Source organism: Notamacropus eugenii, chromosome 1 (assembly GCF_028372415.1).
Source record: "Notamacropus eugenii isolate mMacEug1 chromosome 1, mMacEug1.pri_v2, whole genome shotgun sequence".
Lineage (NCBI taxonomy): Eukaryota > Metazoa > Chordata > Mammalia > Diprotodontia > Macropodidae > Notamacropus > Notamacropus eugenii.
This window is the reverse complement of record NC_092872.1, coordinates 161,220,219-161,237,246: the sequence shown is the minus strand read 5'-3', so window position 1 is coordinate 161,237,246 and position 17,028 is coordinate 161,220,219. Positions and strand designations below refer to the sequence as shown.

At 35.5% G+C, this 17,028-nt stretch overlaps 1 protein-coding gene across 3 annotated transcripts in view; it reads left to right on the top strand.

The window, feature by feature from the left end:
• MCTP2 (multiple C2 and transmembrane domain containing 2) overlaps positions 1–17,028 on the top strand; it is a 257,655-nt gene that overhangs the window by 57,532 nt on the left and 183,095 nt on the right. For all 3 annotated transcript variants that reach the window (XM_072617275.1, XM_072617257.1, XM_072617266.1), the window contains 2 exons: positions 10,579–10,641; positions 11,441–11,549. In XM_072617275.1, coding sequence (XP_072473376.1) covers positions 10,579–10,641; positions 11,441–11,549 — 172 coding nt within the window. The remainder of the gene's footprint in view (positions 1–10,578; positions 10,642–11,440; positions 11,550–17,028) is intronic.

Below are 17,028 nucleotides of genomic sequence, written 5' to 3'. Positions count from 1 at the left end.
TATATAATTTTGAAATTGAAAAGTAGTTTGTTTACAACACCCCTGTGAGGCAGGTAGTACAAATATTATTTTTTCTGTTGAATAGATGAAGAAATTGAGGCTTAGAGAGGTTCAGTGACTTAGCCATGGTCATCCCAGAGGCAGGAACCTCTTCTCCTTATTTCTGCCAGCATTCTTTTCCTTGTAATATGCAGTCACTTTCCCATACTTAACATAATAGGAGGGCAAAATGAACTAGAGAACTGGATTTTCCTACTAACATGGGTTGAAAGAAAAAAAAAAAAGATTGCCTGAATAACCCTACATGAATCTGAATATTAAGTTAACCAAGATACCTGATACATCAAGAGTTATAGTTACTTCCAATTTCACTTCATTTGGTTTTAGAAGAGAGAACAGGTTTCTTTATTTTGTTTTATCATTAAGGTAAACATTATTCTATTGTCTGAAATAAAAAAAGAACTAAGAAGAACGGTCTCTAAGAGCAGCACCCTAGGGCTGTTAGCCTAGAGTCATATTGCCCAGGCATTGGGTGCCTTCTCATTTGGGCATTCCATTCGCATTTCTTACAAATTTCTGTATAGGCAGTTAGCTCTAAATTTTTAGGTCAAATAACAGCTTTCCATAGGGTAATAAAATATCAGAGCCAGAAATATCCTCAGATATCATCCTTCTCATTTTACAGATAACTAAACTGAGGCCAAGGGATGTCAAGTGACACAGATAATGAATGAGACATAGCAACATAGCTCGTGGGAGACAGAACCAGTTTGGGAACCCAATTCTTTACCATACAACTTAAGTCCTAAAATTGCTTTATACCATACTGACACTTTAGCAGACAAGTAAAGCTTAGCAGTCCAGATGATTTCTTTTGTCCAAAAATTCTTTATTCCATTATCTCTTTCTCTCCTTTCTGTGCTCATTAGACAACTTGAGGATATGGATTTCCTGTTGATTACATTATGTGCCTCAAGCATTCATGTATATGGAATACTAATGCCTATAAGTTTCAGAGCTAAAAAGAAACCACAATATTTATTGTTGAGGTTTTAGAGGAAGTTAGATCAGTGAACTGGAGGATATCTAGTAAGCAGCTGTATCAGAGTGATAATCTGGATTATGATAACAATATCTCCAGGCTAATTCTAAATTTAAGAATGAACAAATGTTTTTCTGGTTTATGAGTAAGTAGAAAGAGAAAGATTGAATTAGCTGCCTAAACAATATTTCAAGTTTCTTCTATTGACATAATTGTGTCATTCTATGTATTTATATTGTATTTGTGTGTATATAGACATATATGCATATATGACATAAGTATACATGTATGTATATCTGCTACTACTTTGATGCCAGTTAACAAATTAGAAAGTCTTTGATTACAGTTTTAGACTCTATGTTGTCAGAGGAGCAGCACAGTTAAGTTCAGAGATGTTAATCATGTGAAAATTGTTTACCAGGTGGTGAATTTATTTGAGTACAATAATTCACAAAGATGAGGGCCAATCAAACATTGTACTCCCTCAGAACACCCATAAAATAAAATGTTTAGGACTACTTGTCCTTGACATTTTTGTGGATCATGACTTCATTCATCTGCCAGAATCAGAGGTCATACCCTGCAGATTTTAATCTGTTCATCTCTGGAATTTTTGACCTGGAGCAAAACTGTCCTGATTGGTGCTTGGCACAGCTGTCCCAAACCCCAAACATTCTTTGCTTCTCTTCATACTTTCCAGCCACCATTTTGATAGTCTTATCAGTCACCTTGCTTTCCAAACTTTAATACTGGAACCGTGATCAAATCAGCTCTGCCATTGTCCTTAGAAGATATGTCAAGCTACTTCCCAAGCTACTCCACTCACCATCCTTGCAAGTTTCTGGAACAGATGTCCCCCTTTGGCCACCATTGTCCTATGTGTGTTGTCTCCCCCATTAGAATGTAATAAAGAAGTGACTGTCTTTGCTATTATGTTTATATTCCCAGTGCTTAGCCCATAGTAATTGATTAATAAATGTTTTATTTTTTATCCATCCTTCCATCTATCCATTCATCTGGGTATGCCAAACACTGACTTAAGAGGCAAGCAGCCTATGCTTTGACCCTTTGGGTTATTCTTGTCCATGCCTTTCCATAAATTCCCTTCAAGGAGTATCCAGGGTGTCCATTTGTTAACTCATTCTTGTGAATGTACAATTTGCTTCTCTTCCATTCACAGAGATGCCTTGCATGTCACTTGTTATTAATAAATCATCATTAATAATATGTGACAGCTTTTGGAGCTTTATCTTTTGCCTTTCTATTACTCTTTAGATCACCTTGAGTTTAGATTCACTTACACTCCTATCTTTTCTTGACTTACAGTCATCTTGTATTACAAAATTGAAATAATTGAGAATAAAAAATATGCATATGTTAAAATAATTATGCATGCTTTCTGTTCAAGAAAATTCAGTTGAACAAATTCAACAAATGTTTTTTAAATTCCAAATATGTGCTACATATTGTGCGCACTGGAGATACAAGGGCAGAAGTAACAGAGCACCCATCCTCAAGGACCTTACATTCTCCTAGGGCTTGCAACATATTCACAGGAAAGGATGTGGAATGGAAAACTGAGGAGAAAAAGTGTACTAACAACTGGGGGATTAGGCAGGGCAAGTTTTCATGGTGGAGGTGACACTTGAGTTGGACCTCAAAGAAAGAGAAGGATTCTAAAAAATATTCAAAAAAGAATTTTTATCAGCTTAATTAAAATAATTGAAAATTTTAAATAGCTACTTAAATTAGCTTTGAGAAGTGAAATAGTTAGGTCATTAAGCAGTTTTCTGATCTAGCTCCATAAAAAATTGGAAAAAAAATTGAAAATCATTTCATAATGGCATATACTTCCTAAAAGAAAAATCTACATCTTTACTTGATTTGTAAAATAACACATTGATATCGCAGCAGACAATGAGTTCAATTTTTTATAAAGATTGGCATAATTGTGGTTTAAAGATCTTAATTAGTCTAAAGTTAAATCCCTGGCTTTTCCTGTTTTTATCAGTGATTATTTTTTCTTCTCTCAACCTCCAACAGTACCAAGCATAATAGTATTTATACAGTGTTTGATATTATGTCAAATATAATGACCCTGAGAGATATGTTGTTCAAATAGTATGATTATCCTTATTTTACAAAGAAAAACAAAACCAGACAAGGTTTACTGAGATGAAGTGACTTCTCCACATTCCTGCTGTTAGTATTGGGACCAGGTCCTCAATTGAGTACTCTGTCCATTATGCAAGTGATCATTTGCTAAGCTAAATGGAGATGTGAATGTCAATTAATAAAACCCTAGGTGGAGAAAGTAAATTCTCTATTTAACTGTATTTCCCAATCTTCTGTTTGGGAGTGACAGATAGTACAAAATGATGTTCCTGCCGATAGTAATGGTCACTGAATCTTGAGAAGTACTCAGGTTCAATGGCCAGAAATGGTTGTCCCTAATTGTGCAGTTGGTGGTGGGTAGGTTTTGTTTATTTTTAGCTGTAAAGCGAGAGGAAAGGTAGAGGAAATTATTAAGTTCAATAAAAATGTATCAAGTTGTATAAATATTTACTGTGTCTAAGACACTGTGTTTGCTTTGGATGTAAAAAGCTAAAGAAGGGCACTCCCTTAGGGACCTTACAATCAAATTGCAGAGAGTAGGAATAAAACATATGTGAAATAATTACAATACAAGTTAAACTTAATAGGGACAAAGTAAGGGTTCAGATAAAGTGTGGCAGAAAGACTTAAGGGGAGAGAGATCATTTTCAAGTATGTGGGAGAGAGATGGTAAGGATGTGGGCAGAAGATTTCCGTGGAGTATTGGCAATGGAGCTTGAAGAGAAAGAAAACTTTAATATAGTTGGTGATGGCGTGCATATGTTACAGGTGTGGTAGCCAGCCCCATGGACTCTTGCCAGCAGGTTTTCCTTCCTCTACTCTCTCCATTGTCCAGTCTCTTTCATTGTGCTAGCAGAATAAACTTCCTTATGCATAGATGGCTAAAAAACCTTAACTACCTCCTACTGTCTGATGAATAAAGTTCAAACTCCTTCCCCAGAAATTCAAGGCTTCCCTTGAAGGTAAGAGCCTACTTTTATAGTTTGTCTCATATTACCCCCTTTGTTCCTTCTATGTTCTTTGTCCCTATGTGGCCAAACTAGATAATTTTTGTTCCCAAAGATGTCATCTCTATGAGTTTTTGCTCAGTCTTTTCCATCCTGTTGTAATATCCTGCCTCCCCCACTTTGCTGAATTCTCTTCTGTCCTTCAGGTAAAGCTCAAATAATAGAATCATAAAATATAATTAAAGATCTAAGTCTGGCAGTCTCTCAGAGGTCATCTAGTCCATTCCCTTAATTTTGAAAATAAGAAAACTAAGGGCTGGAATGGCTGAGTCACTTGTCCAAAGCCACCAAAAGTCAGAATCAGTCAGCATTCAAATGCAAGTCCATTTGACTCCAGAGCTCTTTGTACTATACCCCACAACCTCCCTCAAATGTAATCTACTCTACGATGCCTTCTCTGTTCTTCAGCATTGTCCTATGCACCTCACATGATACTTAGGTGGATTTATAGCTATGGTTCAGTTATTTCAGCTATGTCCAACTCTTCAGCGACTCCATTTGAGGTTTTCTTAATAAAGATACTGGAGTGGTTTGCCATGTACTTCGCCAGCTCATTTTACAGATGAGGAAACTGGGGCAAAGAGAGTTAAGTGACTTACCCAGAGTCACACCCTAGTAAATGTCTGAGGACGGATTTGGACTTAGGCCTTCCTGACTCAAGACCTGGCACTCTATCCACTGTGTCATCTAGCTTCTCTTAGGTACATTCAAGAGATCCAAAACAATTAATATCACATTTTATACTTATCGGTTTCTTCTCTTCTTATTGTATCTTTGGAAGCAAAGGACATATCTTGTCTAAACTGCATCAACCACATGCTTAGGACAGTGTTCTACATATAGTAAGCATTTAGTAAATGCTTCTTAAGTTAACCAATATTTAGGATCATGATCTGCTACAAAAATAGCATGTGTTCCAAAGTCGGAGTTCATGTTTCAGGTATTCTACATTTTATACATTCTATATTTTTAGCCTTCTTTTCAGGATCACCATGCCTGTCCTACTTGTTATTTGTGGTTATATCTTAGGGCTTGGTCCTAGACACTCTTCTCTCTCTCAGTGACTTCATGAGTTCTCATGAGCTCAACTATGACTTCTTTGTAGATGGTTTCCAGATCTACAGATATATCTCCCAGCTCCCTCATAAAATGTAGCTATGTATCTACAACCAGATAGATGTTCCTAAAGCACCTATGTAGAATTACTCAACAGATATTTATTAAGCACTTGTTAGTGCCAGTCACTAAGAAATACTTGTATAGAGATAAAATAGTTTCCTTGAATAATATGCTTCATTATCATTAGCTAGCATTCACTGAACTTACTATGGAGAATTATATTAAATGGTAGAAGGTAGATTCTGGCCAGAGTAATAATTCAGTAGAATGGTCAGTAGAATAGCCTTTCACTGTATGACATGGCACATTTTTCCCTTCCTAAATTTTGCTTTTCATTTCTAACTTCCATTAAAATTGTAAAGGCTATATCGGTATAATTTTTAGAAATCAAGGAAAAAGTATGCTAATATATGTATACACATACACATTTTTATATGTCATATAACCATAAAGATGGGATATATGTGTGTATAATCTGTATTGTATAATATATTTATGCATACATATATATTTCAGGAACAAGGAGGATGTTGGTTAAAAAGATAATAATATTAGAACTCCAGCTCTCAGTAGACTATACTTTAGGCTTTTTATACATTTGTATATGTCAGAGTATTAAAAGTTATTATTCCCCCAGTGACTGTAATTCTGCCCTTTTGTGCATATGGAGTATTTTCTATTCCTCCATAAGGTGATCATTTTCTTACCTTTATATGTATATATAGCGTGTGACAGTTACTGTTGCTGTGGGAACCATAACTCTAAATTCTGTGACTTCTCTGCAAGTATAACCTCCATCATAATGGTGAGTTAATGGAGCTGGTTGCCTTTAATGCTCTTGTTGTTGTAAGGAGAAGAGTTATTATACTGTTTTGAAACAAATGTACTCTACCTGTCCATTTAGAAGTATGTAAATAAAATAAAGTGGTTAAATGGTGTCACTTTCGTACTCGCACAGAATCATTTTGTGTCAGAAATGGGTAATGCAAACCTGGGGAGAGTGTGGGATGCCATAATTCGGGCAAATTAGGGGAAGGGAGCTATTTAGCAATATAACTTATTTTTTTTCTGGAATAAAATGCCAGTATACATTCCGAAATACTTTGTTTAGAGGGTGACCCTAAGTTTTTGAAGCCTGTGTCAACTTAGTCTGAATGTTGGCAGGCCTTACCAAGCAATAAAAACTTTGCCAAAGTGCCTGACAATAGACTCTCCGACTTTTATCTGAAGACATCAAAAGGTTATCTCCAGAAGGTTGGCCGTCAGAAGAACATCTGTTAAAACTTGCAAGAGCTGTAATCTCTTTGTAGAGGAGTTACCAACACCCACGGAATCATTGATCTTTTCAGATATTAAAGCAGAAATATGAAAGTACTGAGAAACAGGTTCTCAAGACTCTTTTCTCAATACCACCATAACATAGGGTCAGTGGTAGGTACAGACACAAGACAGAAAAGGAAGCAGTCTCTACCCTCACCTGCATTCTACTGAAGGAAATAGCAAGTATCCTCATAAGTAGGTACAAAAGGCATACAAAGTAAAGGTAAGTCCAATTAGCAGCTAGGGATCAGGAAAGGTCTCATGTACTTTATGCTTTAATTGAGCTTTGAAGGAAGCATGGAATTCTAAGTAGAAGTGAAGAGGGATTGTATTTGGGTTTGAGAGAGAGCCAATGTAAAGTCAAAGAGAAGGAAAATGGAATGTTATGTATGAGGAACAAACAGCCGGTAGGCTAATTTGATTGGGACACATATATGTGAACTGGGGATAATATATTTTAAGTTTGTAAAGATAAACTGGAGCCAGATTGAGAAGGGCTTTAAATAACTTTTTTCATTTCAACCCTCTGTTTAGCATTCAAAACCTTGCATACCTTTATTTCTTTACTGCCTCCTATCCTTCCAGTATTTTTACATCTTAACTACCCACCATGTACTTTGCAATCCAGTGATGGCTCTCCTTGCTGTTTCTCACACAAGACTCACACTCTTACCTCTTGACTGTATTTTTCACCAATTGTCTTCTGTTCCTGGAATTCTTCCCCTCCTCAACTGTGCCTCCTCATTTCCGTAGCTTCCTTCAAGTTCCAGTTTAGATAGATAGAAAAAAAAGACAAAGGGAGGGAAGGAAAGAGAGAGTGAGGGAAGGAGAAAGAAAGAGGGAGGGAGAGAGGGAGGCAGGATCTGTGTTGCCTTATTTATGAGGTTGGTGCTTTATTGCTAAAGCATACAGAGGGGTTTTCTCACTTGGTTGCTGGTTGGTTTATGTGTTTCAGGGGGTCAGAGAGAGAGTAATTTGATTATCAGTTTCATGAGGGTGTATCTGCAGAGGTATTTGGATGATGAGGTGTTTTATTGAGGGTGGAGATCCTGGTTCACATTGAGAGAAGCACATCATTACCAATGAAAATGCAAGAAACACTATTAGTGGAGGTTCCCTTTTCTATTCTGAAGAAGTGAATGGCATCTGCTTGTTAATTAACAAATCATATTTAGCACGGTACTGAACTATTGTTTGTTCTACATACCCCGTATTTGTGATATTCCAAATATAAAAATAAATAGACCCCAGAATGGAGCCAGAAGTAGACATGATGCTGTGGCATCAGACTGAAGTTCTCTGTGTTATCAAACTTTTCTCCTCCCATCCCACATCCCCAGAAGTCAACCCAAGAAGTTGGTGTTCTAAGCATTTTTTTCTGACTTACCTGTATTTTGTTTTCAAATGTGCTGATGGGACCACCAGCTTAGAAAGTCAAAGGGATGAATTGTAGCAAATTTCCTTTGTAGTTTGTATTATAATTACATTTATGTTGCAATTTACAATATTTATGGACTTTTATAAAAGATCCTTGAAAGCAAGTATTGTCTTGCCTTTCTTTGTATCTCCAGCATTTAGCACAATCCATGGCACACAGCAAGTGCTTAATAAATGCTTGTTGACTTGGCTTGACTCTGACAACTCTGTGAGTTAGTTATTATCACCATTCTATAGACGAGATCTTTGAGGCTCACAGAAGTTAATGAATTTGCCTAGAGTCACACAACTGGTAGCAGAACGAGCAAATCTACGTATATCCAGTGTTCTTTCTTCTGCACTCTCATGCCCCTCTATACTCAGACAGTTGAGGAAATAAGGCAAAAATTCACTTTAAAGAACCTGATAAAAATCAAAGAATTTTTTGGTTGTAATCTACATCACTAACAAACTGTTTGGTACCAGGCAAGAAATAGTCTCCATTTCTGTATCATGAAAATGATAAAACTATTTTGAAATGTGATGACTATAGCACTTATGAATGGAATGCTAGCATACTGAAGCCTACCTTCATTGGACATTAAAAATCTAATATCAATCCAGAAAAAAATGAAGAACATCAATAAGTTTAGAAATGAGTAATGTGGAATTAGAGTATCTAGAAGCCTGTGAGGTAAGTTGTGTTTTATTTAGATGGCCTCAAGGCACGCTCAGTGAGTGATGCCCTGCAACTGGAAAAATAAAACAAAGTTTTGAGAATACTCTCAAACTAGAATTTCTAATCCCATGTTTACTTTGATAGAAAGCCTTGACAAAATTAAGAGCTCTTCTAATTCTTATAAGGTCAATCAATCAATCAATCAAATCTCTGCTGTGCGTTAAGCATTATGTTGTAGGCTGGGAATACATGTACAAAGATTAATCCTTATTCACAGTGAGCTTACCTTCTAATTGATGGTGTAAAAGAAAGAAGTACTGAACTCATAATCAATAAACCAGGGTTGGAATCCTAGTTCTAACCCTGACTAGCTGTGTGACCATAGATAAGGAACTCAATCTCTCTGTTTCTGTTACCTCGTCTATTAACTGCGAATAATAATAACTACTCCATCTCTCTAGCATAGCTGACCAAGTATTTGAAGGATTGTAAAGTGTTAGATCTATTCTATGTGGTTTTAGAAGGCATACCTAGGCCCAGTGGATAAAACTTTGATGGAGGCATATTTTGGCTTAGTTTTAGAAAATGCTAACAGAACTATCTCCAAAGTTATGAGTTAGATCAGTGAAACAGGGGGGTAATTAGAAGTTTTCAGTTGGTTGATCAGTTGGTCATTTGTTCTGGATTCATATATCAGACAGCAATTTGAATTAGCTAACCTCTGAACTCCCTCACAACTGAGACTAAATTAAATTAGACAGTGGGTGCAAGGGCACTTTAACTATAAAGTTCTATGCAAATTTAAGGAAGCATTGTTAACCACATATTTCATTAGTCTGTGACATAATTTACTAGGTTTCTTGACATATTCAAATCAGGAAATGAACTGATATGTTTACAAGCTGTATATATCCCAAGGAGGACAACCAGGCTAACCATTATACTGTTCAGCATGAGGATCACTTGAATGAACTCAGGGAGTTCATTTCTTCTTAGATTTGGGGAGAGGACACATGATATCTATCTTAAAATATCCAAAAGGCTTTTATATGGAAGTAAGTTAAACTTGTGGCACTTGACCCTGGGAGCATTCAGTGGAAGTTAGAGGAAGTCAGATTTAGAGTCAGAAAAAAAAATAAGTATTTGTGTTTATGTGTGTATATACTTGGCAATTTTTTGCTGTCCCAAACTGGGACATTGGGAATAATGAATAATGAATAATGAATTTTTGATCCCTGGATCCCTTTCAGTAGAGGCTGAATATTAAGATTAAGAATGTTGTACATAGGATTTATGATTTTGGGAGGGGTTAGACTAGATGACCCAACTGTTTTTCAACTGTTTTTCTCCAATTCTATGCCATGGAATGATCAACTGGTTTAGAATACGTCTTTAACTCAGAGCTAATGAAAATTCCCTTTCCAGTTTAGTAAATGTGCAATCTAACAGCTTGAACAAGTTACAAATTCCACAAAGGTATAGTTTAAAGTAGTGCCATCAGCCCTCCTTTTGGAAAGTTTCCCATTTTATTTTCCTTATTTATACTTCAGTTGCTGTGTACAATGCTCTGCCCAAAGAGTTCTGTGAAATAGTCAACCACGTTATACCATAGTTTTACCACACAAGCACTGAAATGCTGAGTACTTCCTAGGTTCAGCTGACGTAAAATGTGTAACACATTTCCAAAGTGAGAGCCCTGGTGAAGAGCTGTTTTCAGAATCTTCTGATCCAAGCATAAGCTTTTAGCCTGTCAGATGTTCAAACGTGATGAAGCACTTTCAGCAGGTGAAGAGACATCTTTCTATGTTATTAGTCTGCTTAGTCTTTCCATTGATTTATTATCAGGGTTTTTTTTTAAAGAAATCTTTTTTTTTTAACAGAATCCAGGTGGATCTAGTGATTTGGATACTTCAATGACCTCCCAGCTTTTTGAAGAACAATCTGTGAGTTTGTGGTTATTTTGTTTTTAAATTCTCTAGCACTCAAGTAAATAATTCCAGGGAAATATTTACGGGGAAGTAAAGTTAGAATTGGATTTCATTTTGACTCTACATAGAATATTGAATACTAACCAACCTTATTTATGGAGTTTGTAAATCATTTTGTAATAAACATGCAGTGACTTGATGTAAACAATTTCTGCAGTTCTTAGGATGTTAATTTTACATAGCCATCTCATGACTGAGTTACAGGATGGAATTTCATTTAAGACAACTGACAATTAAGTGCTGACCATGGGCCGAGTACTGTGCTTGAACAAGGGTACAGACTGAGAAAGCACTGCTTTGTGGGATCTGACCATCCAATGAGGGTACAACAGTTACACAAGGGATGATAAGTGTGTAGTAGAGGAATACTCTCTAGTAGGACTAAAGAGTAAGCAAAATAAAGGATTACCTGAGGTTTAAAAATAATGTTTAAAGACAATATTCATTACTAACAGAGATCAAAGAAGAATATGACATATGAAGAATAGGATTGTACAGTCTGAGGATTAAAGTGTCTGCATCTCTGTGTGTATGTCTGTATGTGTGTGCATAGAACTCATAAAAAACTATCAACATTTCATCCTCAAAAAGGATTACTATCTTTAACAATTTTTCTTTCTTTAAGGAAGAAAATATAGTTTTGTTTGCTTTTGTTTTGTGCAGTGTGTGTGCACACATGCACTTGTGTATGAAGTGTGTGTTCTTTTGACTACAAATTAAGAAAAAAAGTAAATGGTTTCTCTATATCTTATAGACTCTAGAAGAAGCAGGAGATTGCTTAAGTAACCTCCCCAGCCCTTTTGCTTACCTCCTCACCATACATCTGAAAGAAGGCAGGAACCTTGTCATTAGAGATCGCTGTGGTAAGGACTCACTTTTACTTGATATACTATTTGTATTTTTTCCATGCTTTCCTTTCAATTCCCGTACTGAACTGTGAATGTACATTTCTTATCAGATTCTGCCTTTAATGTCTTCCATATGTCTTTAGGCTTAGGTACATCCAAATACTTTCAAGTAGGAAAGGAGGATAAAGTTGTTCATTAAGTTTCTAATGGCATTAGTTTTTGGAAAATATTAATAAATGGCTGTGTGGGTATACCTCTGCAAATGCCTTTACCTGAACTTATCACAAATGTTATCTTGTTGGATGATTACTTTTGCAGCTACATCTTATTTGATCATTTGGTATTTTCTAGAAGATTACAGAGATGCTTTGTTAGTCATTTTAGGAAGCAAGCTATGATTAACAGAAGAAAAATGGGGAAAGAAGAACCTTAAAAGTTATTAGAACTTTTCTGATAAAGAATAACACTTATCTGTAAAGAAAATATCTTTGACTTATAATGCACACCTGTTTGTTTCCTGACTATTGAAGCTTTAGCCTGGCCATACTCCATATTGATATCTGAATTTATCACAATAAGAATAGACAAGTAGAGTTAACAATCAGGTTTGTTGTGTGGTGAGGAAGTGTTTGAAATCATAAGAAATTAAAATGAAGTAATTTTTAAAATTTGAGTTTGCTTCTGCCAAGCTAATTCATTAGTGTCCTTGAGTGTCAAGAAAATGTTATACTCGTTAGTCTTACAATTTCTCATCTCCAAATTGGAGGTCCGATGGTTTTCTGAAGGGAAATTTGTTGTGCAAAGGGTAGAAGACCTTTATTTTGTTGCTGTTGTTAAGCTTTATTATAATCAAGGTAGTGTAGGTGTATGAAATAAAGGACCTGAGTTTCAAGATAAGCTTTATTTTGCCTTCTAGACACATCTATGATTCTTCTATGCTCATTTCTATTTTTTTAATTGAGAAAGTTAATGATTAACTTGATAGAATTAAAAAGACAAATCAATACTGAGAAACTGGTTGTTTAGAACTCTGGTCCCTAGCTTACATTTCTGTTTGGTGGAAATAAGTTTAACTCATTTCAGAAACATTTACTTAGTTCAAGAGCCTGTGAAGAATAAAATAAACCTTATGACCAGTGCTTGTGGTGAACTCTAGTCAAGTCGTGATTCCCCACTTTGTTCAGTATTTTCTGTAAACTTTTACATTCTCATTATCACCAATCATCTAACAGACTTCTTGAATTCTTCCAATAAAAGCAATATACACAAAGTATTTGGGGAGTTGAGAGAAGGACAGGAAGCACACACTGGCTGAGGGGATTTGTGAAATAATATTTGATCTATTGATCAAGTTAAACAAGAGGGCAAAGCTGAACAATGAAAGCCATTCCAGGAAGAGGGGACCATGTGAACCAAAGGCCCAAAGATAGGAAAACAAGGTGTATGAGTTCTTTAAAAGTCTCCTTTCATGCATATGAACTTCTTCTTGTAAAAAATGTTTAATGAGTCTTTTGAATGTGGGATTTTAAAAATATTGGCATAGTACCTCAGGGAAAATGCTATTCAACAGCTCATACAATTGCCTGTATGTGGCCTATTTGCTAATTTTAAAAGTTTGAGGTTTTTAAAAAAAACATTTTGATAAAGAGTCATTTTGAATTTTTATCTTTGATCTAAAATTTATCCAAATTTATCAGTGTGAAGTGAAATTCTATATGCCAAATGTATTTATACTTTTGCTTTCAAATATTCTACATTTACAGAATTTAACATCAACCACTTGGGGTACATTTCAGTTTAAAGATAAATATGAAAATCATCGTTAGTGGTAAATTCAATAAAATTGCTATTTTGTAGAGAAACTGCATTAAATATTTCTAACAAGCTACAATCGGGTAAAGCATAATGATAGAGCAAATGTTACTAAGAAGGAGGGAGAGAGAGACTTCTATTTGTTAATGATATACTATGAGAGACAGAAGTTGAAACTAAAACTTAAAGGTAAAATACCTTCACAAGGAATCCAGAAAAGTAAAAACGTCTTTTCTGGGCTCTAGGTATAGAGCGTGTTGAAAACTTAGGTCCTATAGGGAGACTGAGCCCAGTACTCGGTCGGTGAGTCTACTCAAATCAACCTCCAGGGAAAGAAAAAATAAGCAAGTGTCCTCTGGCTTTTTTTTTTTTCCAATTTGGAACCTTCTCCCTTATTTTTAAGGTCATAAATTGTAATATGAATATGTGTTATTGACATTGGTGCTTTAATCTTAGGTACCATATGACTCTTCTCCTGTCTAGTAATTCAGTCTTGCAAACATCCCTACTTCTTGTCAGTTATAAAGCTGTGTTTACTTGCGAGTTTTTTACAGTTTACATTTTGAAAAATTTCGACCTCATGTTGTGTGTGTGTGTGTGTAAAACAACTGATCAGCTTATTAAGTACTAAGCTTTAGTCTTAAACAGACTAGTGACTTCTCTGAGATCCTTCCCTATAAAGACTGACTTTGAGTAGATTTTTAAAAATTTATTTCTTTATGTCTTTTGTTTTTACTTTAATATTATTTCTCAAAATAATCTTATTTCAAATGAAGGATGAAGAAATAAGGGAGGGAAGCATTTCAACAAAATTGAGCAACCATGAATGAAGTCTGACAGTCTATGCAATACCTTACACATAGTGCCCCTTAGATTTATAAAGAAAGGAAGGGGTCCTTGCATAGTTTTTCATGAGATTGCTTTCTTATATTTATATTTTGTTCCTGAGTAGAATTTGGCTTCAAGTTGTCCATTTGTCTTCTAAAAGCATTAGTTAAGTGCCATATGTAAAAGGCAAGTGCTAGGTGATAGAAATACAAAGACAACAAGCAAAAAAAATGTTTACTCTTGTCAAGGAGATTAACAAACATTTCTATATTTTACAGTCATGTTTCTTGCTAACCAGGTGAGTGACTACTTCACAGTGCAGGAAAATAATGGATTCCTAATTTGCCCATCATGAAGCTGCTTCTCCAGTCCTTTTCCACCACCCCTAAATATCCATTTGGGACCCATTTTGATGAGCACCTCATTAATATAGTTTTAATATGTAAGATTTATGAGTGCTGTAATTAGGGACAGGCAAGATGTAGGGTCCAACCAATAGTTTCGGTTAGCTGTAGCACATAGAATGTTGCTGTGGGAGACTGGGTTGGTCAGAAGTTGTTTGGAGCATCGTAGAAGAATGCCATCAATCCAAATCTGAAAAGTTTGGATTTTGCCTTATTTTGTATCATTTATACCGTTGCTCATCTCCATTGTATAAGACTATTTCTATTCTAATATTCATTATCAGCATGTGGAAATATTTTTACTTTTATTTCTCCTCAGATTTATGCTCACAACATGGCCTGTTTTGGGCCTGTTTTGTTTGAGACCTAATTTATGGACCATATTTTTGAAGTGGTTGAAATACGTAAATGGTATGCTATCTTCTTATTAGATCATAAAATAGCATTTGACATAGAAAATTAAAAGATTGGCTCACAGACAATATTACAATACAATTACAAAATACAATATTACAATAAAACATTTTCCATCTGTGCATCAAAATTATTCAAGATTCCTTCAAAAATATAGCAGAGATATCCTTGTTCAGTGATCATCTCAGCATAAAAATCAGACAAAGTACAAAATGGGGAGATGATTATCATCAAAAGTTATTACAACTGTTATATCACTGTGATGAAGGGGGTCTATCACAGTGTTGAGCTGAAGAAGAATTCCCTGTGAATAGTGAGGTCCTCTAAATCAGAGATGCCAAATTCAGAAGCCACCAGTGCACCACTTCCAAGTTCAATCCAAGCCAAAATAAAATGTAATGTGGAAATATTAACAATATAAATAAACATACAGTAGAACATAGATGCTACTATATAGTTTTCTAAGTCAATATATAATGTGCAACAATACTTATTTACAGCTTAGTACCTTCTTTTCTATTTGAGTTTGATACATGTTTTAGACTATTTTGTTGTTGGATGACACAGGTCTGGTTACATCAAATTCTGGAACAATAAAGAGTTTGTTTGAAGAGATCCATAACCACTCAAGATTTTGGCCTGACCATTCACTCAGAAAGACTAAGTGAATGAGGAATGTATTCTTTGCTTTCAACATATATTTGGATGGAAAACTGGTAGCAGTTATCCATCATTATGTCTATGTAGAACAGACAGTACAAATGAACAATGAATTGTGGTCAGACTTAAAGACTAGCAGGAATATGAGTTGGATTTCATTCAGGGAACTGTGAATGTACCTTAATAATGCCAAACTTCTCCCAGAAACAAACGATCATCTTTTTAATACTAACTCTATACCAGTGTTGTTATGTGATTCTAAGAAATGAAACACTGTCTCTGTATTATTAAAAAGGAACATTCCACAGAACATAATGGAGAGGTTTGTGGTGGGCATGCTGCAAAATATAAACAGTGAGGAACTTAGGAGAAGAATAGGGTAAAGAATGTGATCAGAAAAATGTGTGACAGCAAAAGAAGAAGGGCTGGTCATGTACTTAGAGTAAGGGGTAGCAGATAGATCATCCAAGGGCTTTACCAGTAGAAGTTTAGTAAAAACTTTCATGGTAGATAGATCCTCTGTGGTGAACTTATACAAAAACAAATACCAGAGTCACAGGGATGAGCAGGAATGAATAAGTTTTAATTCTGCATCAGGGAGTGAACATCTGCATTGAAAGATCACTGATACTTTTGAATATGTAAGCATTTTTAATTTGACAAATACAAAGAGCATATTAGGAAAGTACGATGAGACAAAAGAAATTGTAGCATACTAGAGCTAGAGGGGATAGTGGAGAAAGCATCTAATTCATTATCCTCATTTTACAAATGGAGAAACTGTGGCCTAGAGAGGTCAAGTGACATGTTTATGATCACACAGACAGTTAGTGTAAAATTAGTACTAGCATTCGGGTCTCTGGATTTCTAAGCCAGTTTTTCTGGCATGTATAGCCATGTGACGTTCTCCTTCCTCTACCAGTAGTCTTTGCAAATTTTGTTACTGTCCGCATTCCCTCTGTGCAACACCTACAAATCACAGTAATGTTTAGCACCTTTGTCCTAGAGACATTCTATGTCTATTGATTGCCTTATGACACTGAGATGAAAGTCACCGTTGAAGTACAGTACTCTTTATTTTATTTTGAGCCACAAAGTCCAAGGTATAGATTGGAAGTATAGAAGGTATTGATTGAAGGTATCGATATTGATCAGTGAGTCAAAGTGAGAGATATGTTGAAAGTAGGTTTCAGATTTGTGGTGGACCAAATTACAGAGTTCTTACTATTTTTATACCTGAACTGTCAAAGTACAGTCTACATTTCTCAACCAGTAAGAAAAACAGTTTGTGGCTAACTTTTCCATTCTTTGGAAGCAGCCCAATGTTCCTTGGAGTACTATATAATTAATATCTCCTCGATACCTTTTCCCTGAAG